At 37.8% G+C, this 26762-nt stretch overlaps 6 protein-coding genes across 12 annotated transcripts; 3 read left to right on the plus strand and 3 right to left on the minus strand.

Moving 5' to 3' along the window:
* Positions 1-7125: 7125 nt before the first annotated feature.
* Positions 7126-13164, plus strand: Gpdh1 (Glycerol-3-phosphate dehydrogenase 1). Of its 2 annotated transcripts, none has more exons than XM_064697678.1 (7): positions 7126-7333; positions 7416-7593; positions 10557-10763; positions 10830-11202; positions 11268-11421; positions 11490-11582; positions 12784-13164. In XM_064697678.1, exons 1-7 carry the CDS (start codon positions 7290-7292, stop codon positions 12794-12796), a joined length of 1062 nt encoding a protein of 353 aa, XP_064553748.1. In that variant the 5' UTR covers positions 7126-7289; the 3' UTR covers positions 12797-13164. The 2 variants fall into 2 exon arrangements, with proteins under 2 accessions (XP_064553748.1, XP_064553747.1); XM_064697677.1 differs by lacking the exon at positions 12784-13164 and adding an exon at positions 12182-12546.
* A 575-nt stretch (positions 13165-13739) lies between these two features.
* On the plus strand, positions 13740-20364 carry LOC135438914 (uncharacterized). 6 transcript variants are annotated; one of them, XM_064697472.1, is made up of 11 exons: positions 13740-13824; positions 14068-14284; positions 14423-16165; positions 16229-16349; positions 16416-16551; positions 16615-16747; positions 16816-16998; positions 17445-17510; positions 17818-18504; positions 19048-19512; positions 19571-20364. In XM_064697472.1, the coding sequence occupies exons 2-11, from the start codon at positions 14194-14196 to the stop codon at positions 20026-20028; spliced, it is 4083 nt and encodes a 1360-aa protein (XP_064553542.1). In that variant the 5' UTR covers positions 13740-13824; positions 14068-14193; the 3' UTR covers positions 20029-20364. The 6 variants fall into 6 exon arrangements, with proteins under 6 accessions (XP_064553542.1, XP_064553540.1, XP_064553543.1 ...); XM_064697470.1 differs by having other exon boundaries at positions 13763-13963; XM_064697473.1 differs by having other exon boundaries at positions 13763-13963; positions 16816-16992.
* An 826-nt stretch (positions 20365-21190) lies between these two features.
* Positions 21191-22006, minus strand: LOC135439163 (transmembrane protein 138). Its single transcript, XM_064697811.1, has 3 exons — positions 21808-22006; positions 21484-21737; positions 21191-21418 (listed from the first exon to the last, which is right to left on the minus strand). Exons 1-3 carry the CDS (start codon positions 21939-21941, stop codon positions 21309-21311), a joined length of 498 nt encoding a protein of 165 aa, XP_064553881.1. The 5' UTR covers positions 21942-22006; the 3' UTR covers positions 21191-21308.
* Positions 22007-23258: 1252 nt separating this feature from the next.
* Positions 23259-23875, minus strand: LOC135439001 (uncharacterized). The gene has a single exon (XM_064697575.1). The coding sequence runs from the start codon at positions 23665-23667 to the stop codon at positions 23368-23370; it is 300 nt and encodes a 99-aa protein (XP_064553645.1). The 5' UTR covers positions 23668-23875; the 3' UTR covers positions 23259-23367.
* Vm26Ab (Vitelline membrane 26Ab) lies at positions 23866-24568 on the plus strand. Its single transcript, XM_064697574.1, has one exon. The coding sequence runs from the start codon at positions 23943-23945 to the stop codon at positions 24501-24503; it is 561 nt and encodes a 186-aa protein (XP_064553644.1). The 5' UTR covers positions 23866-23942; the 3' UTR covers positions 24504-24568.
* A 1292-nt stretch (positions 24569-25860) lies between these two features.
* Vm26Ac (Vitelline membrane 26Aac) lies at positions 25861-26613 on the minus strand. The gene has a single exon (XM_064697765.1). The coding sequence runs from the start codon at positions 26503-26505 to the stop codon at positions 25912-25914; it is 594 nt and encodes a 197-aa protein (XP_064553835.1). The 5' UTR covers positions 26506-26613; the 3' UTR covers positions 25861-25911.
* Between the last annotated feature and the right edge of the window lie 149 nt (positions 26614-26762).

A 26762-nucleotide genomic window follows, 5' to 3' on the forward strand; every position in this document is an offset into this window, starting at 1 on the left:
TCGTTTTACCTTTCAATTTCAGTGTCCTCTGTATATCATCCCATTTCCCATTTCATAAATTTTCTGCTGCTTTCGTTTATGAAATTTTCCAGTTTTTTTTTATTTTTAGTTCGCCAACGTGTTTAGAAATCGTGGAAAATGAAAAAATAACTTTGCCGCAGGTCAAGCGCCCAAATGTATGCTCAATGTTTTGCCTCTGTTACCTTTTGCACATTTGTTGGTTTAATGTTTCAGTTAGTTATACATACCTATACATATATAGATATATATATAAATAAATATTTAAGAGCGAGTGTAACACATATAGCGTAAATATATATATATTGGTGCCAGCTTTGTTTATGAATTATTAAATGCCAAATGCTTTATAATTGATTATTGCCAAACGAAATTTGTAAAATGGTATTTGCATTGAAACATTGCAAAAATGACAACAGAAAATATACAGAAGATATAACAAATACATTCATAAAAAAAGCAAAAAACCTAGTTATACAATAATAGTTGGAAATAGTATGTAAATCGCAACAGCTGTTGGCCCCAGCGAATATATGCAAATTAATTATTATGTGCACAAAAATATTTAAATAAATTTAAATATGATACAAACATTGAGAATCGAATTTTTTTAAAATTTTTTTCGGAGGGGATTTTGCAGAAATTATGTGTTGAAAAGCGTCCAAAATGGGTTTATTTCATTTAAATCCCATTAACATTTTAGCAATACTTTGCTGATAGTACTTTGCGAGTTATTGGACAATAAGTGTGGTGTATTTGTTGAAGAATATTATTATCTACAAAAACTGTATATTTTTTATAATCATTTACTACAGCAGTTGGTTGAGTAAGTGTGTGAATCATAAAGTATTCTATATTCAATAAGAATTATTTGAAGACTGAAAAAGGTTTTTAATGGGCTTTAATAATCTTTAGCTGAGCCGGGTATACACGACTATATGTATTGAAAATTTAAAAACTCCAGCTTGAGACAACCGGATAGAGCACAAAATCAAAATAGGTTGTCAGTTTGTGCACAGAGCATAAACAATTTCCTTTTTTTGACACCATTTACAGATTCAGCAGATTACAGAGTATGAAAAATGCGACCTATTGAGCAGCACTTTGAGATTCATAGAATTTAGAAAGTGCCACATTTCCACAATACCATAAAAGGTGGAAATACACTAGCTAAAATTATTTGCTATTCTATAATTACTTTTATTAGATATTTAGGTAGATATTTGCTAAAAAATCTATTTACTAATTAATTTGAAGACACTTCTCAATAGCCAACGTATGCCAAGGAAACTTTTGTGTGTAGGTACAATTTTCGGATTAATGTTCAGGAAAATTTGCATTATTTTTAGTATATTAAAGTCCATTATAGACTGAAAATGATGGCATATTAACAACACAATTATCTACGCATCTTTAATTCTCTGTTTTCTCTAGACCTACCTACTTTCAGGGCACATTACGCTAATCACAAAGCTTTTCGTGGATAATGCAAAGATTACAATAAATTGTACTACGTATTCTCCCACGAACTTTTTATCCTGCTAGTGAAATCATTGCTTTCACGATACCTTCGGGAACTTAAATAATAAATATTTCCTATCAAGTCCCATCACTATCTCTTTACCCTATCTACTTAATATTCTATATCAGATTACAAATGACTTTAATTTTAAATAAGTTTTTCTCCTTTGTTCTTTTTATTATATGTTTCAGATAAAGTAGTTAATTGAAACTGTCTTTGATTTTTACTTAAGAATACTATTTTTTCTATAAACACCTTTCTTCTTAGCTGTGAAAAGCCGACCGGTCGGGCAAATAAAATACCTTCATCGTGTCGTTGATGCTATTAAAAATATTCACATTCTGATAAGGCTTTAAGATTTTGATTTTTCTAGTCTAATGCTTTCAATACTTCGGTTGACACACGTTTTGTCTACCATTAATATATAAATAAATAAAATGTACACACGTAAGTATTTTTAAGTATTTTCTTTGATTACGCACCAAGTTTATGCCCGAAATTGTACACTTCGAATTTTATATAGAAAACAGTAAGACTTTAATTAATCCTTTCTAAAAGTCTGCACTTTGGGCCGACAACTTATTCATAAAGGTATTTACTTATAAATAAAAAAAAAACCTAGACAATTATGAGTGCAACCCTTCTATATACTATCTAGATATAGCTTACCCTTAGATATATGCCTGTCCCAACTAACTCCGTCTACTTTTGCTGCTGTTGCTTGTCGCCTAATGCACTGGAAGAACTTTACCAAAAAACATGCAAATTTCGTTGGCACTAAACAAATAACAGACGGACCCGAACAAACCAAGCAAACCAAAGTAAATTGTGTTAATGGAAGTAACAAGAGCAAAAAAAAAGCAATTAAAACAATTAAGTGACGCGTTTCTTTGGGCCACACTATTTGCCAAGTACGAATGTAACAAAAAAAGGAACAAAAATCCGAAAAAAGGAAACCAAAAATGGTGGCATTAAAAAATGTGCCAAAACATTTCATTTCGAGAGCCAAGCGAGCGACGCAAATACGAATAAAAAATGTAAATCATAAAAATAAAAATAATAAAAAAAAAAATGAATATTGTATAAAAATCCGCAATTTGTATGCTGTCGCATATTCTTGTGTAATGCTTAAGCATTGTCCAAAGGCCGTTGGGCGGTGGGCGGTGTGGGGCGTGGCTGTGCTTATATATGCTGTCATAAATACATGGAACGACTGAATGCTTTGATAAAGGACATGTGCGGCTCTATTATTGATGCCAGCTTGTCTTGGGCTGTCATCAAAGGACGTGCCATTGTTTGAACCGAATGTCTTGGCAAAAGGTAAGACATTTGCTTATTTTACATACACATCTGGCAAATGCCTTTGGGGGCATTTCACCCCCGACTCCCTCTCTCGCTCAACTGGCGTAGATGGTGTCCAGAACGTACCGCACGCAGACCGCTGGACATGTTGCATCCTTTTGGCAAAAACTTTCGTTGTCGTTCGTTTCTTTTCAACACTTTTTACTTGGCCATGGGCAATACATCTTGGACCACAAAACACAAAATCGTCTTAAGTATTTTGTGTGGTTTAAATAAAATAAAAATAATAAAAACCATCTCTCGCCATGCCTGTCTCTGTGTGTTTGTGTGTGTGTGTGTGTGTGTGGGTGTCTGCATAAAGGGATAAGCATAGTACATCCGCTTAACGTTGTGTATTTTCTTCGCTTAGTCTTCTTGTCTTGGCATTCAACTTGGGTCTCGTTTTGCGTAAATGATTTTATTTCATTCTTTTGTGGCTTGCTGTAAAATTTTGATATACTATTATTCTATGCCCAGATCCAATGTCCGTCATTGTTTTTTATGGACAGACACTCACACACACACACACACACACACATTGCACAACAATCGCATATCCTTACATGCCCCATCCAAACCCATTCACACATCATCTTTGCCATCATCATCAGCCGCATGACATGGCCAAAAGGTGGCTGCTGCTGCATATTGGACATGGATGTGCATGCCCCGGCCATCTGATGGCTATGTGAATTCTGCCACTTGTTGTCGTCCACCTCATCTGCATGTGTGTGCGTGTGTGTGGGCAAAAGGATTGATGGGCGCGTCACATGGTAATTTGGGCGTGGGCATAGAAATTGCTCATACGCCTAGTCAGCCATAGGCAAAGCATTGTATCTGAGTGATTCGAAGATATGGAAGGGGCAGCTGAAATTCATACAGTTGTAAGCAGGGACTTTGTCCAGCTAAGCCGCAGATTTCGTGCATAAGATAATGGCCATTGGAACCCTAAATAATTCACCCGAATTCCATCTCATGGCAATGTGCCTAATAAGGCGGAGCGATCAGTGTAATCAAAGTAAGAATGTTCTTATTTATTTTTTTTTGCAAAGTTCTTTTTGCATGCTATTATTATTTAAAGTCTGCATTTAAATCTGCGAATATTTTTTTGACACTTCAACTAGGCTTTGGTTGAAGGAAGATATATGAATTTTGTGACATATAAACTACAACACATAGTGAAAAAACGCACTTAAATTTAGTTTAAAAAACCTTACTTGTAATTATTGCCACCTGTATAAAGTCTGGAAACAAGCAAACTTTTTGATTAACTAGAAATGAGCTCGAAGAATCTTTACATAAATTTCCAGCTCGGGTTTGTATCCTTCTGCTTATAATTTTATAATTGATGTACAGAGTTTCATGCTTTCATATTTTTATTTCGCAAGATTATTTTAAATGTTCAATTAATAGCAAATAAAGCACAGATCAAGTTTGTAAAATCAAGAACTAAATCTCTATATAAAGATATATATAAAAGAAACAGATAATAAATAAAGACTACATGATTTCCGCTCATTTATGCTACTTTTTAATGCAATGCATTTGGCAAGGAGAAATACAGAAAATTAAGGGATGGATAGGTGAGTGGGCGATAATCGTGATTGCCATGCTGCACAAAATCACATTGCGAGCTGCTGTTGCTGCTGCTGCTGCTATGAAATACCATGGAAACAAGCCAATCCGCACGCCACACCAGAAACAGAACCAGAAGCAGAACCAGAATAGACACAGACTGGGACTCAGACACAGACGCAAAGCAGGAGCAAGTCAGGCCACGAGCGTAACGTGCAACTTTCCAGCTTTCGCCGCAATCAATTTTACGGGTGCACAACAACAGCAACAGCAAGAATTAGAGCAACCCCGTGTAGAGAAACCAACCCAAGCCAAAGCCCTAGCCCAAAAACCGAAAACCGAAAACCAAACCCAAGCCCAAACCAACTCGATGCGACACGATTCATCCACATCCACACATATGAAGGGCCAAACGGCGTTAGACACGCAACACGAACAGCGCCCAGCACGTGGTCCAGCTCACATGAAGGTATTAACGCGTAACAACATCGCTGCATGATTAACCTCCTCCATTGGGATGCGCACGGCGAACGGGCATTGCCTGTGTGTGGGCGTGGCAGTGGTCAGCTATGACTCTGCGGGCCTAGCTTTAGCCATGTACTAGTCGAAGCTTAACGTCGAGCACCTATGACTATGGCGACAACGGTTACATAGCTAATCACCTGACACCTCCTCAGCCAACAACTGCAACAGCATCAGTTCAATGCCCAGAAAAACTGAAAGGTCAACATATACTCAACAAGTCCGAAATGTCTTTGTTCACTATTCATGTTTAGCTTAAATGCAAAAATATTACTAGTCAACACTATTTAAAAAAAAATACGAATTTCATATTTAATGTTATGAAACCTGAACAAAAATGATTAAAGTTTAAAAATACTTCTCAAGTAGAGTTTAGAAAAAACTTATTTTACACGTATTTTTAAGTAAATGTAAATAATTTCTTTAAAAAAAAATAAACAATGCGAATTACCAACTATAATTTAAAACAAATTTGTTGATTAACAAATAAATCTTTTCCAAGAAAGGAGACGAAAAATTATGTTGATTAAAAACACGTTGGAATTTTTTAATGTTTAAAACATCTATCAATAAATAAAACTGTTTCACCCAACTGATTTTGCATTAATAGGAATAGTTGTTAGGCCAATTTAGACCTAATGTGTATAAAAAAAAAAGAAGAAAATCCCCAGTAATACTACTAATTATACTAGATATCAAAGATGTGGACAGGTTTTAAATCGAACTGATTCGAACTGGGAACTCCAATTTGAAAGCCATTACAGTCCGCAGACCAAATAAAGGTGAACTCAAACCTAAACCAAAACAAAAAAATTGTTCATAGAAAAGGAATTGAATTTTTGTAGAAAACATTTTTAACGATATTATAATAATATGTAATATATAAAAATATAAAGCATATAAAGTTAACCAAGTTAAATCAGGTACCTCGCTTGAATAATTTAAATGACATTAAATAATGGGATGGAATGATATGAAGTATCTATTATAGCGGTTTTTGTTCTTAATGTTTGAGGTTTGCCGGAAACCAACAGCCTCTTAATAACATCAACACCTGGAACGGGGTGCACCACCCAGACATAAAATGCCATTGTAAGCACTCTCATCCACTTGACCAATGGCTTTTATTGCCCCGTCTATACGAAAGTAACCCGTGCGTTGACATGGCAGAGTTCTAAGACTGAGACTCTAAGAGCAATACTGTCGCTGGTCGGATAGGATAATATAAGCGATGCTATGAGTTTTGCAATAGATCCTTATTGAACGCATTGAACCCGCCGATGGTTTAATACCACCAAGGAGTAGGTAAACTTAAATTGTTTTTAACACATCCGTTCTGTTCGTCTTCGTATCGACATATGTTTGGGTATACGATTATTTAAATTATGGTATTAATTACTCATTTTAATTAACTTAATAGAAGTTAATATGTTAAGTTGGGTAACATGTGACCAAAACCGTAAGGCACAAACGTAAGCTAATGTCAAAAATGTTAATACGAAAAATTGAATTTCGCGCGCAGTTAACAGTGAGTTAACAGCATTAAACTTAACAGTTCATATGAGCATAGGGGAGGGTAGCAACTAACCATAAATAATTATGATTATATATATAAATATATTCAAACTTATTTCTATTGTCGGAAGTGCATATTGCATTTTCAAATTTATAATAATTTGAATCAATTGAAAAGGAAAAAAACGATAACAAATCAGCTGTTCAATGCAAAATCAAAACAAACATAAGGAATGGAAATCAACAAATATCGAAAATTGAATATTATGCTCATAAATAAAGCTAAGTCAACAGAAATCTTTTGGAGAATATAGTTTTTATACATTCAAGCGATTTTCTTATAAATTTACTCTTCCCAAACACAATTTTTAATCGTAAGCAGCTGTTCGCGCCATCTTTCAAACCAAAAAGCAGTACTCGAAATTAATAAAAAAAATTAATTCTTGTTTTGTTTTTTTTTTCATATTAAGCTTATTTCTAAAGCAAAATTAAAAGTATAATATTTGTTCGAAATATGCCAATTTATGCATAATATTCGATTTCTCGATACACACTATCGCTTGGCAATCAATAATGTTATCGATATCTATATCGCTGCGTACTCTTGCAAATACGCGTTTACTGAATAGTATTTATTAAATGTGCCGTGGTTTCGACGTGTCAGTTCGTAGTAAATAATTCGCTGAGCTAGTCGCAAATTCCAAGAGTCTGACACGCGTACAAATCAATCGACGGAGTTGAAAACACTTTGCCATACAACAACAGCAACAACAAAAACAATAATTAATACAGCAGCATGGCGGAAAAAGTAAATGTTTGCATCGTTGGCTCCGGCAACTGGTGAGTGCATTAAGAACAATAACAACGTCATTAGTTATATAATAATTGCATATTACACCTTGTAATTTTTAACCTTGTGCAGGGGTTCGGCCATAGCGAAAATCGTGGGCGCCAATGCGTCCGCTCTGCCCGAGTTTGAGGAGCGCGTCACAATGTTTGTCTACGAGGAGATGATTGATGGCAAGAAGTTAACGGAAATTATCAATGAAACGCACGAGAATGTTAAATACCTGAAGGGACACAAACTGCCAAACAATGTGGTGAGTAAAAAAAGCGCAAAGTCATATATAACTGAGGCGGCTAACTGTTAATTAAAATCGTCAACATAAAAAATAGGTGTGAAAATAAAAACCGCCGCTTCTGTTATGCAATATTTGTATTAGTTTTAGTGCAATTATTAACAAGTGCAGCGACGGCTGCTGCCCCTTACATAAAAGACGCCGCTGCCTTGATCTTGGCCGTCGTATTTAAGTCAAATTATCTAATCAGATGAATGCGCGGACGTACGGTGGGGACATGCACATACAGCTATTTTTACAACTCACCTCGCGCACTCTCACTCTCTCACACTCTTGGCGAACGCTGCACTTTTTTTTCAGGGCCAATAGCAAAAAAAAGTTTCGCCTTGCTCTGACGTCTGCACACAAACGAAACTTTCTGCCAAGCTGGCAGTGACAGTTCTGCCTCTGTGTCTTTGACGTAGGTCAAGGCCGGCTTGACGTGCGCGCTCACACTCTCTTATGCTTGCTCTCTTAATTGTTGTGCTTGGCTCACACTAAGAGAAGCTAAGTGCAAAAACAATTATGCATGCCACAGTCGACAGCAACTGTGACAGTTAGACAGATCAATGTTATCGTATTATATTTATACAGAAATTTACACATACAAAGCAACAATTTGCACAGTTGAACTGATAAGAGGAGCAACATGCGGGCAGAGCACTTGACTGTTTGTATTTGCTGATTATAGATAAGCCGCCTTGTTAGCAGGTCATGTTAAACACGCTATTTTAGTTGTTTCGATAAAGTACCGCCTAATAAATATGTAATGGCCTGTACTACATTTCGGTTCGGTTTGAAAGGTAACAACAAGTACATTTCGAATTGTTTTTTGTTTTGAATTCAATCAGTTTTTTATGAAGTATAGTGAAATAAATATGATGTATGCCAATTACTATTTTTTCCGACAACTTACACTATTTAAAACGTCTAGATTTGCTCGGATAAAATACCTTTAGTTATTAATTAAATGGAATTTTCCGTGCGAGCTAAAGCATCAGTAGAATTTTAGGATTTCGACTTGAACAGCTGTCACTGCAGCATTGATAAAAGAGAAAAACAAATTAAATCGTTACTATGTCTGTTCCTATTGTGATTCTATATAATTTTACGCCAGCGCGGCTGGCTGTATATTATGCGTGCATACCCACATATATACCTAAGCTTTTATAGCTATGCTTTTTGGCAATCTTTCAATAGTGAAAGCAACAACAAAAACTTATTTTTTTATATAGCTTATAAACAAACAACCATGGGCCAATGTCAAAAATGCAGGCAAATCAAAAGTTAAACGACTTAAAAATGTTTTTCTTTTTTTTTAAGAAATCGACACACTGTTTATTTATAGTTGCCTGATAAGGGAACTAGTAGAAAATCAAATAAAATATTGTAGCGGAAAACTATTTAGTTTTCTGATAACAATTTGTTTGTTTTCTAATCTATTTTTATACCCTAATACTTTTGACATGATATGTGTCACGCATTGAAGAAAGCATTATCTATTCGTGTATATATCTTTGGAATGATAAACTGGGCAAATATATGGATTATCAATGTGAAAACTTTACTGTAAATAGAAATTTTAATTTCGCATAAAAATACAAAATGTATATTTAACTCTATTTCCTACAAAATGAATTTAATTAATATGTTATTTAGATGAAAGATAGTTTGTATTAATTATGCACATGATTAGAGGTGGGTTAAGCAATTATTTATTTGACTTAAAACGCGATTAATGTTTTGCACAGTTGATTATCAACTGCTGGAAAACAAGTGCAAATGAATAACTTTTTACAAGCAAACGAATCGATTAAATGCATTTAGTTCGAACCCATTAAACTTTGTGCTTGTCGCTTTAGTTATGGAAAATGTTTTCGCAATAACAAAACAAAAAGCAATTTTGCATGTTTTACGCCCTAAAACCAATAAACATTTATAAAAACAATAGGGTATAATGTTTCGGTGCAAGTGTATGTAACAGGCGAATAGAATATATATATTTGATCAGGAAAACAAGCAGTCTGTTTAGATATGTGCCTCTATAGGAACGTGGTGTTATCTTAAACTATAATACAAAGGCTAAACACAAGCTAACTCGGGCATTATAAGAGATAAGAGATACTATATTTGATATATTATCTCTCGTATAGCATACACATAGAAGAAATATTTAACTTGTTGTACATCGTTGCGCTTTGATATTTGTATTGTATTGCATGAGATATTTAAGTACTAAAAACTTCATTAAGATCTGACTATAAACAGCGAAGTTATTAAAGAACGCAGTTTCTATAATATGAGGCTGAGAAAAGAAGAAGCACAGCCACAATATATGTGCACTAGACTTGAGACTAGAGCACTCTTGTTAAAAGTAATTAGCTTTCTTTAGATTGTTTAATATGTATAAATTTAAAGTCCAAATATTAGCAGAGTTTCGGGGTTTTTTGTTTGGTCAAAAACTGGTTGTCTTATCTACAGCGAATATAAATCGCAAAAAGAAAGACATAATATACGAGATAGGTATCTCGCCTGAACTTTATACCATAACTTAACAGTTATATAAGGCTTACGCCAACGCCATTAACAAGTTGACAACACAAGTTTGTACAACCCAATTGATAATTAATTCAATATGAGCATTACGTTTAAAAATGCACAAGTTTTGCTAGTTTCCAGATGAGAGACAAGCCTCTAAAATGGAAAACACGTGAATTTCAAGTGATTTCCGTAGTAGCACGGAACGCATTTTGAGATTTCAAAGTTTCCTTCATTCAACCTTGAGCTCTGTGTTTGGTTTGTTCTATTGGCCGCTTATCAGAGTAACTTTGGCCGCTTATCGGAACATTCACTTGGCGTTTTTTATTGATGCACACACACACAAACACCTTTCGCATTTAATTTTTTTAACTTTTCTCTCGTTCGCTCTCTCGTTTTTTTTATAGGTTGCTGTACCTGATCTAGTTGAGGCTGCCAAGAATGCCGATATACTAATCTTTGTGGTGCCTCATCAGTTTATACCAAATTTCTGCAAACAATTGCTGGGCAAGATCAAGCCAAATGCCATTGCCATATCCCTGATCAAGGGCTTCGATAAGGCCGAGGGCGGCGGCATTGATCTGATATCGCACATAATTACCCGCCATTTGAAGGTAACCCCCAATTTGAGAAGATGATCTTATGCAATCGTTAGCTAATCTTCTATTGTCTACAATCAGATACCATGCGCCGTGCTGATGGGCGCTAATCTGGCCAACGAGGTGGCCGAGGGCAACTTTTGCGAGACGACAATCGGCTGCACGGACAAAAAGTACGGCAAGGTGCTGCGTGATCTCTTCCAGGCCAATCATTTTCGTGTCGTGGTCGTTGAGGATGCCGATGCCGTTGAGGTGTGCGGTGCCCTGAAGAACATTGTTGCCTGTGGTGCGGGCTTTGTCGATGGACTCAAGCTGGGCGATAATACTAAGGCAGCGGTCATTCGTTTGGGTCTTATGGAAATGATACGCTTTGTCGATGTCTTCTATCCGGGCAGCAAATTGTCCACATTCTTTGAGAGCTGCGGTGTTGCGGATCTCATCACGACGTGCTACGGTGAGGGGTCCCGGGAATACAGTTGATAAATACACATCTTTAATTTATGAGCAAACATTTTCAAGGTGGTCGCAATCGTCGTGTCTCAGAGGCTTTTGTCACATCTGGCAAGACAATTGAGGAACTGGAGAAGGAGATGCTCAATGGCCAGAAACTGCAGGGCCCGCCCACTGCCGAGGAGGTTAACTACATGTTGAAAAACAAAGGCCTGGAGGATAAGTACGTTCCACGTTTATACCCAAATGAAAATCGTATTTAACTAAATCTTTGTATTTATATACTTGCAGATTCCCATTGTTCACCGCCATACACAAAATTTGCACAAATCAGCTTAAGCCTAAAGATTTAATCGATTGCATACGCAATCATCCCGAGCATATGTAAGTGTTGAGTTTCTTTTTGTTTTGTTTTGCTTTTTGCACAGCTGCACATGATATCTCCAAGAGTTCCGTATTACTTTCCCGTAAATCCCTTCCTGTCTATGCCTACGCCCAACACACACGAACACACAACCTTTTGAGTTTTCCCTTATTTTGTGTTTAATTTGCAATTTAACTTCCTTTCTTGTAACAACCAATTTATGTTAATTATTTGTTTTTAGTTATGCCTATATATTTAGTTTTGTGCACTCTTAATAACTTTCAGCATGTTTTGTTGATTTAATATATACTTCTGATTAAGTTAACTTTTTAATATAACAAAAATATGAAAAATAAAACTCAAACAAAATTCTAAATTTTCAAATTGTAAAATACTTTCAAAAAAAGTTTTTAATATATATTTTTCTTTTAGAAATGATCGCTCATTCCAAATTCCTATTCATAGTAGCTCATTTATCTAAACCCCACATCTAATCCCAATCCACCTAATTAATCCCCATATCATGTACATTTCTAAAAACAAGCAAAAAAACGACTTTTATGTTTCATCAACAAAACAATTTGTTTTCTTCTCTTCTTTTTTATATGATTTCTCATAGGGATACGTTCATCATGCCGTCGCCAAAACTCTAAACTGTGTTACACCAAAACAAATGTTCTAAAAGTTAAAATCGATTGTAAATACTATTTGTTTATAGATCAAAACAAGTCATACTCTCAATATTATCATGCACACACACTCACGCATTTGCAACCGATACGTAGTCGAAAATCGTTTCCTTCGCCAAGTTCAACACGCATTTTATAATTCTACTCTATTCTATTTAAAATGGTTTTCAAAAACCGCCCAATTGTTTTTCCAATGTATGTGTTCATAGGTGAAAATGTCAGTGTCATATTTGTTAAACCAAAATCAGTTTTGTTAAACATGAATAAAGTATTTAAATATTGTTTTTGTTCTGTACATATCAAAAGAAACTCATAATTAGGAAAAATATTTTTTAAATAAAACATATTTTTTGAAGAAATTGGCAGCTATACAAATCGGCAGCGAGCAGTACGTATCAAAATTTGATATATTATTAATTGAATTTTACGTTATTTTTTTAACTCACGTTTGTATTTGAATGCAATTTGAAATGTTACGCTTTTAAATGCCAAGCACTTTTATAAATAATGAGTTTTGTTTTCTATTCCGCAGGCAAACTTTGTAAAATATATTAAAACACAAAATTTTTAAACGTTTTTATGCACCAAAAACAAAGCAAACACGAGCAAATAGTCATTTTTTCAGCACACATTTCAAAATCCTCAGACGCCAGCCAACGACAAGAATGGTGTATAGGTTGTTAATTTATTGTTAAAATCCAACGCATATCCAGCGAACCACAGAAACGAACAAGCACCAATCTTGAAGTCTGCTTTTTGTTTTAACTTAGTTTATAAATGATAAATTAGCAAATGAAATTGTGCGCATGTACCTAAAGACAATTGTAAATGAATTTTACAATTACAATTTAAAACAACTGAAGAGGCGTAATAAACGGAACAACAATGGTTTAATTTAAAAATTAAAAACTAAGACATACGGAATTTATTTGCATTAGTAAATTCTTCTGCAATATAAAGTCATAAATTAAATGTAAAATAAAAATGTGTTAAATAAACAAAAGACAAAAAAAGAGCTCTACATTTATTTTTGAATAGATTTTCTAAAGGTTGCAGAGAGGATTTGAACCGAACCGACTTGAAGCTTGAGGCAAATTCGGGTTGGCGCTCTAAAGTTTGTCAATAATTTAATTTAATAAATTAATTATTTTAAAAAAAATTAACAAATATCAAAATCAAGATTTTAACTAGCAGCTGGGCTTGGAGATGTGGAAAATCGGGTTCTCTAACCGAACCCTAAGACGAGAAAATGCTTCGCACCGTGGACCGAACTACAAAAAAGGTTTTTTAGGTTTGCAGCTTTAGTTTTTAAAATATATTTTTTACGTGGCCTTATTTTAAATAATGTGTGGGAATATATCGATATTTCTAAAACTTACATATCGATTATTGCCAAACAGCTGTTGGGCTGTCATTTTGCAACACTTGAAATACAACTCTGTGTTTACGTTTCTCGCTGACTGTTGGTTTTTTTTTGGCAATAACAAAAGTTTTTTTCTTTTGCCCAGTGGAATATTTTAGCTACACAGAACAAGAATAACGCTCAATAATGCAGTTAAATAGCTGGATAATTGTATAAAAATCAATATATGTATATAAGTATCTGTTGAATATGTGGCACTGTGCATTTACTGTGCACTGGACAATGGCGTCATAAATACCTTTGTGTATTTTTGTAGGGGGCCAAATCATAAACATCAAAATAGAATTAGGTGAACTACGTGAAATGCCAGCTGCAAATTGTGTGTGTGTGTGTGTGTGTGTAAACGTTTGAGTGTGCTTATTAATATATTATTGCTGTTGTTGTTTTTTTCAGATGACAGACGTAAAAATCTGCAACGCATAAAGCTAAAACACCTAGGCTAATAACAAAACGCAGTTGAAAGCAATAATTAAAATTAAAGAAGAGACGCTTTATGGCGTTCGATTTGTAGTGAACGAGATGGACCCACAAAAGATCAGCGAATTGGCCAATTTGCTGCGCAAAAATGGTGATAAAATCCTGAGCTCCGAATTTACCTTGACCTTATCAGGTGAGCAGCAGCAGGCATGGATGGGCATGCGGGTGAGACATGACCGCACCCACCAGTTGCTTTGTTCTAAGCTCGGTCTGCTTATCAGCTTAACCCATTTTCTTAATCTCACACACATTCACACACACACAATTGCAGGTCCGCTGCTGCGTGCTTTGAACGATTCCTTTACATTGATTGCGGACAGCGATATTGTGGCTGGAGCGGGCCTTGGCCCAACCCACAAGAACCAGCATGCGTTTCAGGTGGTCAAACCCATCAATGCCAAGTCGAGCGTATTTCCGGATCTGCAGCTGCTTCATGATTTCGTGCAGAAGACAACGTTACTGAAGCTCAACTATTTCCCCAGCGAGCATTACTTTGAGGGCGCCATCGACATATGCAAGTTTCGTGCGCTGCGTCGCCTCGAGGTGCACAAGATCAACATATGCCAGGTGGTGGGGATTCAAGCGCTTCGCGCCCAGCTGCAGCATTTGATATGCATCAAAAGTATAAGCAATGTGGAGGATATCATAACGCATTGCGGCGGTGATAATTCGAATGGTTTTGTCTGGAACGAGCTGCAGTCCGCGGACTTTAGCTACAACAATTTGCGTGCAGTGGACACGGCTCTGGAGTTTGCCCAGCACTTGCAACATTTAAATTTGCGCCACAATAAGCTGACCAGCGTTAGGGCCATCAAGTGGCTGCCGCATCTAAAGACGCTCGATCTGAGCTACAATTGTCTGACGCACCTGCCACAGTTTCATGTGGAGGCCTGTAAACGGCTGCAGGTGCTCAACATAAGCAATAACTATGTGGAGGAACTGCTCGATATGACCAAGCTGGATGCGCTTACTACCATGGATTTGTCAGACAATTGCCTGCTGGAGCACACGCAGCTGCTGCCGCTGAGCGTTCTGATGACGCTCACCACGCTCAATTTGCAGGGCAATCCCCTGGCCTGCCATCCCAAGCATCGCCTGGCCACGGCACAGTATTTGCACAAGAACACGGCGACTGTGAAATTTGTGCTGGACTTTGAGCCGCTATCAAAGGCCGAGAAGGCACTGACTGGCAGCCAGCAGCTGCGCTTTGTGGGCACCATGAGTCATCGGCTAGTCAGCAGTTATGTATCCATAAATAGTTCACGTGCCTCCGTCAATACGCCGCCTTCTAGTGTGGGCTCGCAGCTTTCGCTGTCGGTCAGAGGCAGGGATTCATCGTCCGAGGCAGAACAAGCACCAACGGATCTGCAAATTAGCAAAAAACGCACTAAAAAGCAACGCACTGTGGAAATCGCTGAACATGGCGACGAGACGGCAATAGAAGCAGCAACCACAATCGCAGACACCGAGGCAAATAGTCTGTTACAAGAGAGGCCACAAGAGACCACAGATGGCAGCCATCTGGAGACGAAAAAGAAAATTGAGACACTGCGTCTCAAGTATGGCAACGAGTGGCTGCAGTCGGGAAATGCGGAACAAATGCTGGGCATTGACACGCAGCAGCCCAGCGAACAGGAGCGTCACGTTGCACGCCAGCAGTTCAACGAGTTCCTGGGCGAGTTCTCGCCGGCAGTGCAAGAGGCCGAGTCGGAGCCAGAGCTGCTAAATATCAGCTCCACGCCTACGAACAACAGCAATTGGGAGGTCGCATTTGAATCAAATTTGACGCCTATCAATACAGAAGGCAGTCCCACGGATGCCGCCGACCTAACACAGCAAACAGTTTACGAGTCGTGCGACAACAGCGTCCAGACGCAATATGAGAGCACGAACGCCACAATGCAGGAGGAGCAAACGGAGGAGCAGGACGAAGTACAGCAGCAAGAGATTGACAAGCACAAGGAGGTGCTAAGTCGCTATTCAGCTGCTAGCGCTGACCAGGACGAGGAACCAGGTGAAATCCTAGCGTATTTTGCACCATGAACCGAACCTAAAATCATGTTTAATACTCTTCCAGTTTCCGAAGAAGAGCCCGATGAGAAGCTGTATATTGTCTACCATGCGCACAAGACCAGCGAGCCCTTGTTTCTTACCATATCCTCGAATTACATTCGCGAAAAGGATGCACTCAGCGAACGGTATGTGTTTGCCTTCTATATAGCACATATATATATTATTTATTTATTACATATATTTACTTTCAGCACTAAGACCAAATGGAGCATCAAGGTTTTGGAGTCCTGTGAGCGAATCAAATCGAATACGCTACGCATTAATTTTGATACAATGCAAAAGGACAAACAGGAGCGCATTTATTGTGTGGAGAATGCATTATGTCAGGTATATGGGATATATATAGCAGCAATCCATATCGAAACAATTAATAAAACTGTGTACATTTAGGAACTTGAAAAGAAACTACGCGACATTCTTTCCCAGCGTGATCTCACCGATATGAACATAACCATTTATAGCTGCATCAATTGTGGCATTAAGTTTACCAGAGAGCGCAAAATCAAGAACTACAAGACAGCGGGTACAAAGAGCCACAGTGGACACTAACTAAAATCGATTCTGACTGCAGTTTAAATTCTTTTTTGACAGAGCCACGTTGTCCGGACTGTCGCAGCCTGTTCGTCGCGGAGGTGAACGATGATGTAACCGGCTCGCTGGACAAGCCCAAAGTGTCCAGCATGGAGCCGAAGCTGTCGCCAGCGTTAATAGTGGAGGAATCGCCAGTGGACACGCCGCTGGTATTGCAGTCCAAGGAGGACAATCAAAGTATTGGCAAGTTTTTGTCTAGTCTTCTATATTATGTCGAGCAAGTTATGGAAAATATTTAAGAAAATAAGAGAAAACAACAAAAACCAAAAAAACATTTAACATATAGTTTTGTGTAACATATTCAATGTATTTCGGTCTTTGTGAGCGGCTTTTATTTTATGTTTCTTGTAGTTATGAGTTTTGGCTATTTGTTTAATTTCGTTTAATCGTATTTGATATTGTTTTTAATTTAATTTTTATTTCTTTTTCTTTTTGCATGCTATGAATTACAAAACCCAAACACACACACATACACACCCATATATATATATCACACGTAAATCAAATGGCAAAATGCGACTTAATCTAACTTTTGTATATTTTTATATATTCTTTTTATATACTTTTCGCTCATCCAACTACAACAACAACAACCTTCTACAATTGTTAAATACTATTTAATTATTTAGTGGCCAACAGCAGGCTCATCGCTAATAACACACCCAAGTGTAGGAGTTTGATGCAAACCACAAAAAGTTAATATTCCAATTGTATTGTATTTCAATATTTAAACTTCTTTTTCTTTGTTGTTTAACAACAATTTGCATTTGGCTTCTTGTTGTAAATGTGAAGCAGCATTTGGGCAGCATGAAAACAAAATTAACAAATCAATTTATACAGCTAACAAAAGTAAAATCTATTCAAAATTTTTGTAAACAGCTAACGCACCATTTAAGCTACGATCACTAAAGAGAAAGCAAAGCAATGCTGCTTCCATTAGAGATTATATATCGGTTTTAGCACTATTACAAGCCCAACTAATGCTTGTCAATTGTTCCACAGGCTCGGCTAATTCGCTAAATGAGAGTAGCTCCTGCTCGAAGATAACTAACTCGCAATGCTCCTTTGACTCGAATCAGTCGGTGGTGGGCAGCTCCAATACAGAGCGCGATTTGGAGTTTCGTGCCAATGAGAGCGATGTGGACATTATATCCAATCCGAGCCAATCCAGCATTGAGGTGCTGGATCCCAACTGTGTGCAGAGCGCCAGTCGCAAAACCTCCGAGGAGCGTCGCATATCCCAAATCCCGAATCTGCAAACCATTGACGATCAACAAAGTCAAACCCAAAGCTTCATTGAACGAGAGTTTGGGCAACTGCTCGCCGAACAGGCCAGAGCACAGACACTGTCAACGCTGGCAGCAATAGCCAATGTGGACGCAACGGCGAAGGCCAAGGCTTTGGCTCACGTCCAGCTAACAGAAAGCAGTTCGTCGGGTTCGGTGACCGACAGCATTTGCACCACCTACGAACAGCAGGCCAAGCATCAGCCGGCGGAGAAGGCCCAACGGCAGGCAACGGACGATGCCATCATTCTACACAATATGCTGCTGGCCGAATCTGGCGGGAGCACGAGTCACCAACACATCAACAACAACAACAACTATGAAGTGACGGCCGCAAATGGCCATCATGAAACGAAACATTTAAAGACAGCCGAAGATGCGGGCCTATCTTCCATGTTTGGCGGTATGTACAACAAATATTTAATGTAGTTTAGAACCATTTATCTAATAGTTTGTTGAGAAAATGAGAAGCGCATAGAAAGGCGATGTTTTAAAGGAGTAGCGACAATAAGAGAAGGCTGCAGTGAGAGTAATAGAGAAATCAAGAAATAGGGTGAAAGTAAAATCTTTCTTTTTTATCGTTCTCTTGAACTAGAGAGCAGAGTGACGAATAATTTGTAGGCTAAAAGTAATTCGCTATAAAAAAATTTGCTGGAAGGGATATCTGCATTTAAGAAGACGGGGAAATCTGCTAACAAAGATATTTGCATGTAAGAATTTCATATATTTTTTGGAAAGTAAATTAAGAATATTTTAATATACGAGGATCCAGGATAGAACCCCAGGCTAGTGCTGTTCAAAGAGTTAGGTTAATAGTTTATATCTATAAACTTTACTCTTAACAATGTTAAATGTTTTTTGATATATTTGATACTAACAGTTAAGCAATAGGTAAAAAATTTCCAGAATTCAGTGATGAAATTAATCATAATCTTAAACATTTTAGCACTTTTTCAATCGACCAACATGCTTATGTCCAGTTCGAAGAAGCTGATCGAAACAGAGGCCAGTGCAACCGCAATTCAGCCATATAAATTTAATTATAGCGATTACAATGACATCGATCACCGCTTGAAGCTCTATTTCTATCAGAGCAAGTTCAAGGAGGTGGGCGAGCACTTCAAGTGGCTGGCCAAGGGTCGAATATACAATGAGCAAACGCAAACGATGCGCGATGGCATATTGGTAGTGTCCACCTGCAAGTGCTATCTGATGGAGGCGTATGCGCCGCCACAGGATGATGTCGCCAAGTGGCTGCGTCAGGTGGTTAGCGTGACAGTGAATCGTGTGACACGCATACAGCTGTTGCCCTGGAAACTGGGCTTGTCTTTCAGCCTGCGCGACTGGGGTGGCTTTGTGCTAATATTGCAGGATATGCTGCGCACAGACAGTTTACTGTTGTACCTGGCAGGTGAGTGAAGTGGCTAAGCAATATTATATTTGCTCTACATTCGCTTCTGTTTCGCTAGACAACCCGCTGCCCGCAGAGTGTGAGCTGATCCAGCAACCGGCGGATGAGTTGCGTCAACGGCTCAATTCGATAGTCGCTGAACCGCTTAAGATGTGCGCCGTGCTCAGCGGCTGCCAGTGGACATGTGCTCCGGAGAAGCGCAGCTTCGAGCTCTGCACGCTGCTGATTACCGACACGCAATTGCATATTGCCGGCAATGGCAAATTCAATTGGCTGACAGCAATCGAGGAGCATCCCATTGAACTCACGCTTACGCAGCAAATGAGCAATCTGGTGGAGGTGGAACGGATTACGGATTGCGAGTACAATGTTAATTTTCTGGATGAAACCGAAAATAAATGCGAATTGTGGCATTTGCAGTTTGAGACACTGGCGAATGCCGAGTGCTGTCTGAATGCCATTGGGCAATCGTGGGAGCAGCTATTTGGTGTGCCATTTAGCTACTCCGGTACGTAGTATTCGTCTATTGATCAGGGACCAACTATATTCATATCATATCAAACCAGACAACTGTATATATAGCTGACTTTGAATATGTGCAAATTTGAAATTGAATTGTAAGCATTATCTATTGATCTACATATATATATATATCATATTTAACTAAATATATTACAATAATGCCTAGCTTTATAAGCTGAACATATGTATCTATATTTAAATATATTAGTTTTTACTATATGAATCATGGACAATATTGAGCAACAAGCGAGACATTGTGTATATATTGAAGTCAAATGTAAATTATGTACGATATAAATATATCTTAATTGCCAAGAAGGTATGATAATAGCCAAACGTTAATGGAGCATGTTTTGTAATAACATTCAGAGTTTGTGTTTATTCCTAAAATATTTTTATTTTTGCAAGTATTTACTTCATGTTAAACTTTAAAATATCTTTGAAGTGCCGAAGTTTAAAACGCAGGCATTTCCATTTCCTAAATATATATTTTTTTTTTTTTTTTTTTTTAACATAATTATTATTTATTAAATATATATGACATTACATTTCATTAATCTATAGTTCTAGCAGGTATTCAATAAAGGGATCGGGCGCAATATAATCATATTTATTGCCATTGACTTTAAAAAAACCGTTATTGTTATAAATTAATAAAATTTTGAGCATACGCTGAACGACATAATGCTTAGATTTTCATTTAAATGATGTTCTCAACATCCTCAATTAAATGTTTTACGTTTCAGAAAAAAATATCTTTTATATATTTTCAAAATTGTGGAAATGTCTTATGTGATCAAGACTCGCCAATTAGGATTAAAGTATATAGTCTTTATGGAAAAAACGCATACATCGCAACAATATACGATTCGTGGATAAAATGACAAACCTTCTGCAAAAGTAGAACAATATGGAATTGCCTTTTAAAATACTGTCACTGTATTCATGAATAAAGTTTCTTTCATGACGAAATATCTCTGGCAAGTATCAAAAAATTTCAAGTTTCATTTGCGCAGCTATTGTGCGTTAGATGGCGCTGCTTGAGTCCAACCGCGCATAGATGGCGCCACGTGTACCGATTTTGAATTTTTTTAAACAGATTATAGCTTACTTAAACTGATAATAGCAATGTATAGAATGATTTAATAAAAAGCAGTTATTGGCATTAATTAATTGTGTTTTGTACATTTATTGTACTTGAGCTTACATATCAATTTTAACAATTTGCGCCATCTAGCTAAAGTATGTACAATACCCCTAAACTCTCAATCGTTTTACTTGTCACCCAATTGTTCGGCTATCCAATCGAGATGTTCCTCCTTATAGCGAGGATCGGCCATAATCAAAGCTGTTGACTTGGATGTGTAGTAGTAGAAAACCGACACTATTAAATATTATCAAAAGATAAACAGTCTGTTTCAAGAAAACCTTTGAAAACTTGGAACTTACTCAGGCGCTGGAGCACCGTTAAGGCATATAGGGCCAAGGGCCATTGCTGAGCGGACTCTGATGCAGACAAACGATACTGATAGACAGTCCAGGAGTGCTGTGAGGCGGACAGCAGAAAATAGACCGTAATGCTGAACAAAAATAGCTTGCAATTGCGCAGGATAATGTGGGAGGCGCCCACCTGATAGACGCAAGTCGAATGTAGCGCCAGTGTAAACAGCAGATATTCAAGAATGATGAAGGCGTCCTGAATGCTTTTCCATGATTAAGGAATATTGTTTAGATAATATATATGTATTAGGTCCGACAACTTCTGTCACTCACACAAAAAAGAATATCGCCGTTTGCAGCTTATCCCGCGACAGCCAAAGGCCAAAAGCATTGAAAAACAAATCGGCAGCCAGCAGAGCCAATTGCAATGCTACCACCCACGAATAACGGCGCAGTGTTAATTTCATATTTAATTTTACTACTATAATCAAATATTTTCTTTAAAACTGCTCACGGTTCAGTTGTAAACTTTGTTTTGTTTGGTTTGTCTATGTTGTGTCCTTCGTCCTAGTGACGTCAAATGCGCCCACGCGAGCATGCGTGTGGAATGCAAGCTAATCGACAATCGATAAGCCTATCGATATATCAACTGCGGCACTGCGATTGTTCTGAACAACATTTTGTAACTGTTCACAAACGTTACAGTTGACAAATGCGAGAAGACCATCTAAAACTGATGCCTTAATATAATAAATGCCCAATATCAAAATACCAATCAAAAATCAATTTTCATATAATATACTCAACACATATTTCATAGAAATTCTATAAGAGTATGAGCATTTAACTGCTCATGCATTTTCATAAACGACTAGCTGATGCCCAAGTGTTTTACGAATATCTTTAGATTACTCCCTTTTTTGTCTCTCCCTACCTCTTTCTCTATTAGACGGCAAGAGCAAACAAATGTGCTCCATTTTGTTATGCGCCAAAACTCAGCTATACATATACATATGTATGTATATATTCATGTATTTCTTTTTTAAAGATATTTAAATAAACATATGAACATACCACCATGCCCGGTAAATAACTGGAAACTGATATATAGAATCTTTACACACAAACACAGTGCACCAAGTAGACAATTTTAATTAGTTGAAAAAAAAATAAATAAAAAAAAAACACAACACACGTGCACAGGCTTCGCCCGATCATTAATGCAGACGCGCACAAACTAAATCCTCTCATTAAGCTCGCGATATGCTCACTTCTTGAGCCAGCGCTTTTGGCTAGATGCACAACTAAAGTAACGGGATCAAAAGCATCGCCGCCATTAGCGTGAACGCAGGCGACAAATAGGTTATATATGTATGTAGATCGCCCTTTCTATGCACAATACACGCTCTGCGCAGGTAGCTGATGCATGCAGTATAACATATAACAAACATAAGTATAACAGAATCAAATGCTTCCACAACAATGGCCATTCAACGGGAAGAAATGTATACTCTTTATATTTAAGCTCTCTGCAAGCAGATAAACCGTTCTACTGCGCTATATATGTACATATGTACATACATATTTTTGTCTCGTTAAATATGTATGTACATATGTATATTGCCAGACATCTTTAAAGTCAAGCTGTTTAATGCAAGGAAATTTGATTGAAATTAAATTAAATAGTTAACTATGAATTTCTCAATTTACTGCATTGTTAAACAAAAGTTGAGCTTTTAAAATAAAATAGCTAAAATTATATAAAATGAAAGTATACGCACATATTTAAGTATATTTAATTAATTTTCTTTCCGCTGATTGCGCAACGATTTTCGACATAGGAGCAAAAGATTTATTCCCATATTGTTTTTTTGGGTTCTTTAAATATTATTGTTAGAGATATCGCGCATATTCAAATGGATACGTCCGGGCTCTGCGCAGATCCTTAAGGGCGAGCCTGGAGTGCCTGCGAAATCTCACATAGTATTGTTGATTCAATTCCGAGTAATAGTTGCTGGGCAACAGATGTGTCCAGCTGAGTTCCTCTTGATTTGGTTCTGCCCGCCGCTCCAGAAACTGTGAAATGGCGGAAACTGTTGACGGTTCAGATACGACGACGACGACGGCAGCTGGAAAAACCAATTTCGGGGTCAGCAGTTGCAGCAGTAGCAACAGTCTCGTCAATTTGGCCATTTGGAATTGGTGTTAGCCGGTCAGAGATTCACCCTACACCGTTCTCCTTGGTCACGCTAAACCCAACTGCAGTCCATTTCAGATCGTCAGCAGTTTGTGCTTTTTCGCTTTTCGTTCTTATTTATTTTTTGGTCTTCATTTTCCAGGTTTCCAACACGCTCAGCGTTTTTTGGACAGGGCTATAAAGTGGAGAGCCTCGACGCTGATCCACTACAGTCAACCATTTGGTTCCACTTCGGCAGCAAGTAGCACAGACAACACCACCAAATAACGCAATGGCACTCAACATTGGACACATCTTTCTGGTCACCATGCTGGCTGCGATCTGCGGCGCAGAGACGATTCAGCTGCAGCCAACGCAAGGCATCCTGATCCCGGCTCCGTTGGCTGAGAACATTCGTGTATCGCGCGCTGCCTATGGAGGCTATGGAGCTCCAGCTGCCGCACCCTCATATGCCGCCCCAGCTGCTCCGTCTTACGCTGCACAAGCTTATTCCGCACCGGCACCCGCTGCTCCCGCCTACTCTGCGCCCGCTGCACCCGCCTACTCTGCGCCCGCTGCTCACGCCTACTCTGCGCCCGCCGCTCCCGCTGCCCCAGCCTATGCCGCTCCCGCTGCCCCAGCCTATGCCGCTCCAGCACCGGCTGCACCCGCCGCCTACTCAGCACCCGCCGCCGTTCCATCCCCGCCCTGCCCCAAGAACTACCTGTTCAGCTGCCAGCCCTCACTGCAGCCCGTGCCCTGCTCTGCACCAGCTCCAACCTACGGCTCCGCCGGTGCCTACTCCCAGTACGTGCCCCAATACACCGTGCCCTTTGTGCGTGAATTGCTTTAAACGCAATGATTGATCGTCATTTGGCTTACCTGATCCAATAAACTGAAAATATTAAGAGAAAAAAATCATTATTTGTAGTTTTCTTATTGTTTTGTGGTATGGGATCTATTTTCTTAAAAAAGTGGATTTTCACTATTCCATATTTAAATTATTAGATATATGAAGTCTCCAAATGGAAACTGAAATGCGATGCGACAGTTCAAACTGTACAGATATAAGAATTCTGTATTTTTAGGAATTATGATAACAAATTTACGGCTCAAAAAATTCACTTAAAATCTTTTAGCTTTTACATTTTAAAATATTTTAAAGTATTCAGTATTTTTATAACTTTATAGATATACACATTCTATATTTGCCAGCTATTATAAAAAAATTCGAAGCCCAAAAAAAATGTAATTTAAACTTGCAATTTTTTTGAATTTTAACGTTTTTAAAAGTAATTGTTCTGTATTTAAAATCTGCATTAGCTCTGTATTTTTAGAAATTATATTAATAGATTCACGGCCAATAGAAGATTTACTTAAAATCTATTAGTTTTTCCTTTTTCAGTTAGGACATTTTTGAATTAATTCAATAAATACATATCGAAAAAAAATGATCAAAAAAAGATAATATATTATCCATAGAAATTATCAGAATTAAAAATAATCAGAAAATTTTTCAGAAAAATCTTATTGCAAAAAAAAAAACTTGAGATACCCTAAAAATCTGTTACCGTAAACTATTTGATAAAAAAAATTTACGAAATGAAAAATTATAAAAAAGAATAGACAATTTTTATTAAAAAAAAAATTTAAAAAAGCTAAAAATCTGTTAACGCCACCTACTTTAAGACATTTTTAATTTGAACAATTTTTAACACATTTAAAAATGTATATAAAGCAATATATGTACATATACCAAAAATTTATTTTTAAAAGTTATTTCTTTTAATATTTTAAGAAGAAACTAAACAGCTTTGAGCTTATTTAAAGTTGCTTTTAAAATTAAAAATGTCGGCTAATTTTCTGAGCTTTTTTAATGCGATAATTTAATAATTGTTTATTGTTCAAATTCTGAATTCGAGATTTTTAGCAGAAATTAATTACACCGTCGATTTATAATCAAAAAAATAAGAAAATATTAAAGTTCCATCAACATGTGTATTCCACACACAATATGATCATATTTAAAGATTATATTTAGTCGCTCAACAAAATATTCCATTAGCTTCTAGAGCAGAATATTGTTTCTTAAAAAAAACCTGCCAAATTTGGAAATGTAATTAATTAATCTGTTATTTCTTTTAGGCCACATCATTAAGTTCTGTCTGATGTTATCTATTCCCACCCCAAATTGTATATACAAACTGTAATTCTTAACATTCAGTTTTATTTATAGATATCAATAACAGTCCTTTGGTCTCTCAATAGCCACAATTGCCATCTGGTGCTGCACAGGGAACTGGCTTCAGTACCGCGTCGCAGGAGAACACATAGTTTTTGGCACAGGGCGGCGCCTGAACGCTGGGCGCCTGAGCACTGGGCGCATTGCACTTGGCTGGTATGGCTGGTTGCTCTGGCTCCTCCGCCAGCTCGTAGCTGCGTCCGAAGCCGCCACTAAAGCCACCACCAAAGCCACCGCCAAAGCTGCTGCTAAAGCCACCGCGTGTACCTCCGTGTCCAAAGCCGCCACGACCAAAGCCAGATCCGGGCCCAAATGGCGGGCCACCGAAAGGCGGCGGACCACCAAAGGGCGAACCCCCAAAACCGCCTGGGCCTAGACCCCCGAAATTGTTCTCCACAATCACCTCCTGGACGATTTGCTGCTGACGTGGCTGGCGCACCAGCAGCTCCGCATTATCCTCCAGCTGCTCCGGCGTGTACAGGCGAACGGGTATGAAGCGAAATAGCTGCCCGGACGAAGGACTGCGCACACAGCGCCCATCGCAATTGGCCAGACATGTCTGCAGCCGATAACAGAAGAGCAGCAGCGCTATAAACGCCCTTGGTATGGACATATTGAGGTGCTGCTGATGATGATGATGATGATGATAATGATGATGTCGTAGTTTAGTATTAACACCTGGCTTGACCGTGCTGGCTGCGAAGCTGTAAACTGAGACTGAGCCGGCATTGGGCTCTGGCCAGTTGGTTTTTATAAATGCGATCAGATTTTTGGCAAAATATGCAGCGTTATGCGGAAATGCTGCCAAGCGACAAAACCAACAAGAGCTTCAAGGTAACTTGGCCAATTGGGTTAGTTGGTCGCCATTGG

The sequence above is a fragment of the Drosophila montana genome, unplaced genomic scaffold, assembly GCF_035044405.1.
Source record: "Drosophila montana isolate Dmon_TW-CO22-7 unplaced genomic scaffold, ASM3504440v1 contig_402_1, whole genome shotgun sequence".
Classification (NCBI taxonomy): domain Eukaryota; kingdom Metazoa; phylum Arthropoda; class Insecta; order Diptera; family Drosophilidae; genus Drosophila; species Drosophila montana.

What these genes read in the sequence shown, in the direction of transcription:
- Gpdh1 (XM_064697677.1), top strand. Translation starts at nt 7,290, where the DNA reads ATGGCGGAAAAAGTAAATGTTTGCATCGTTGGCTCCGGCAACTG. An exon ending in ACAAACTGCCAAACAATGTG is followed by an intron (nt 7,594 to 10,556) that starts GTGAGTAAAAAA and finishes TTTTTTTTATAG; the next exon opens with GTTGCTGTACCTGATCTAGT. An exon ending in AACAAAGGCCTGGAGGATAA is followed by an intron (nt 11,422 to 11,489) that starts GTACGTTCCACG and finishes ATATACTTGCAG; the next exon opens with ATTCCCATTGTTCACCGCCA.
- LOC135438914 (XM_064697472.1), top strand. Translation starts at nt 14,194, where the DNA reads ATGGACCCACAAAAGATCAGCGAATTGGCCAATTTGCTGCGCAAAAAT. An exon ending in TGACCAGGACGAGGAACCAG is followed by an intron (nt 16,166 to 16,228) that starts GTGAAATCCTAG and finishes ATACTCTTCCAG; the next exon opens with TTTCCGAAGAAGAGCCCGAT. An exon ending in AAGGATGCACTCAGCGAACG is followed by an intron (nt 16,350 to 16,415) that starts GTATGTGTTTGC and finishes ATTTACTTTCAG; the next exon opens with CACTAAGACCAAATGGAGCA.
- LOC135439163 (XM_064697811.1), bottom strand. Translation starts at nt 21,941, where the DNA reads ATGAAATTAACACTGCGCCGTTATTCGTGGGTGGTAGCATTGCAATTG. An exon ending in ACGGCGATATTCTTTTTTGT is followed by an intron (nt 21,738 to 21,807) that starts GTGAGTGACAGA and finishes ATCATGGAAAAG; the next exon opens with CATTCAGGACGCCTTCATCA. An exon ending in AACGGTGCTCCAGCGCCTGA is followed by an intron (nt 21,419 to 21,483) that starts GTAAGTTCCAAG and finishes AATATTTAATAG; the next exon opens with TGTCGGTTTTCTACTACTAC.
- LOC135439001 (XM_064697575.1), bottom strand. Translation starts at nt 23,667, where the DNA reads ATGGCCAAATTGACGAGACTGTTGCTACTGCTGCAACTGCTGACCCCG.
- Vm26Ab (XM_064697574.1), top strand. Translation starts at nt 23,943, where the DNA reads ATGGCACTCAACATTGGACACATCTTTCTGGTCACCATGCTGGCTGCG.
- Vm26Ac (XM_064697765.1), bottom strand. Translation starts at nt 26,505, where the DNA reads ATGTCCATACCAAGGGCGTTTATAGCGCTGCTGCTCTTCTGTTATCGG.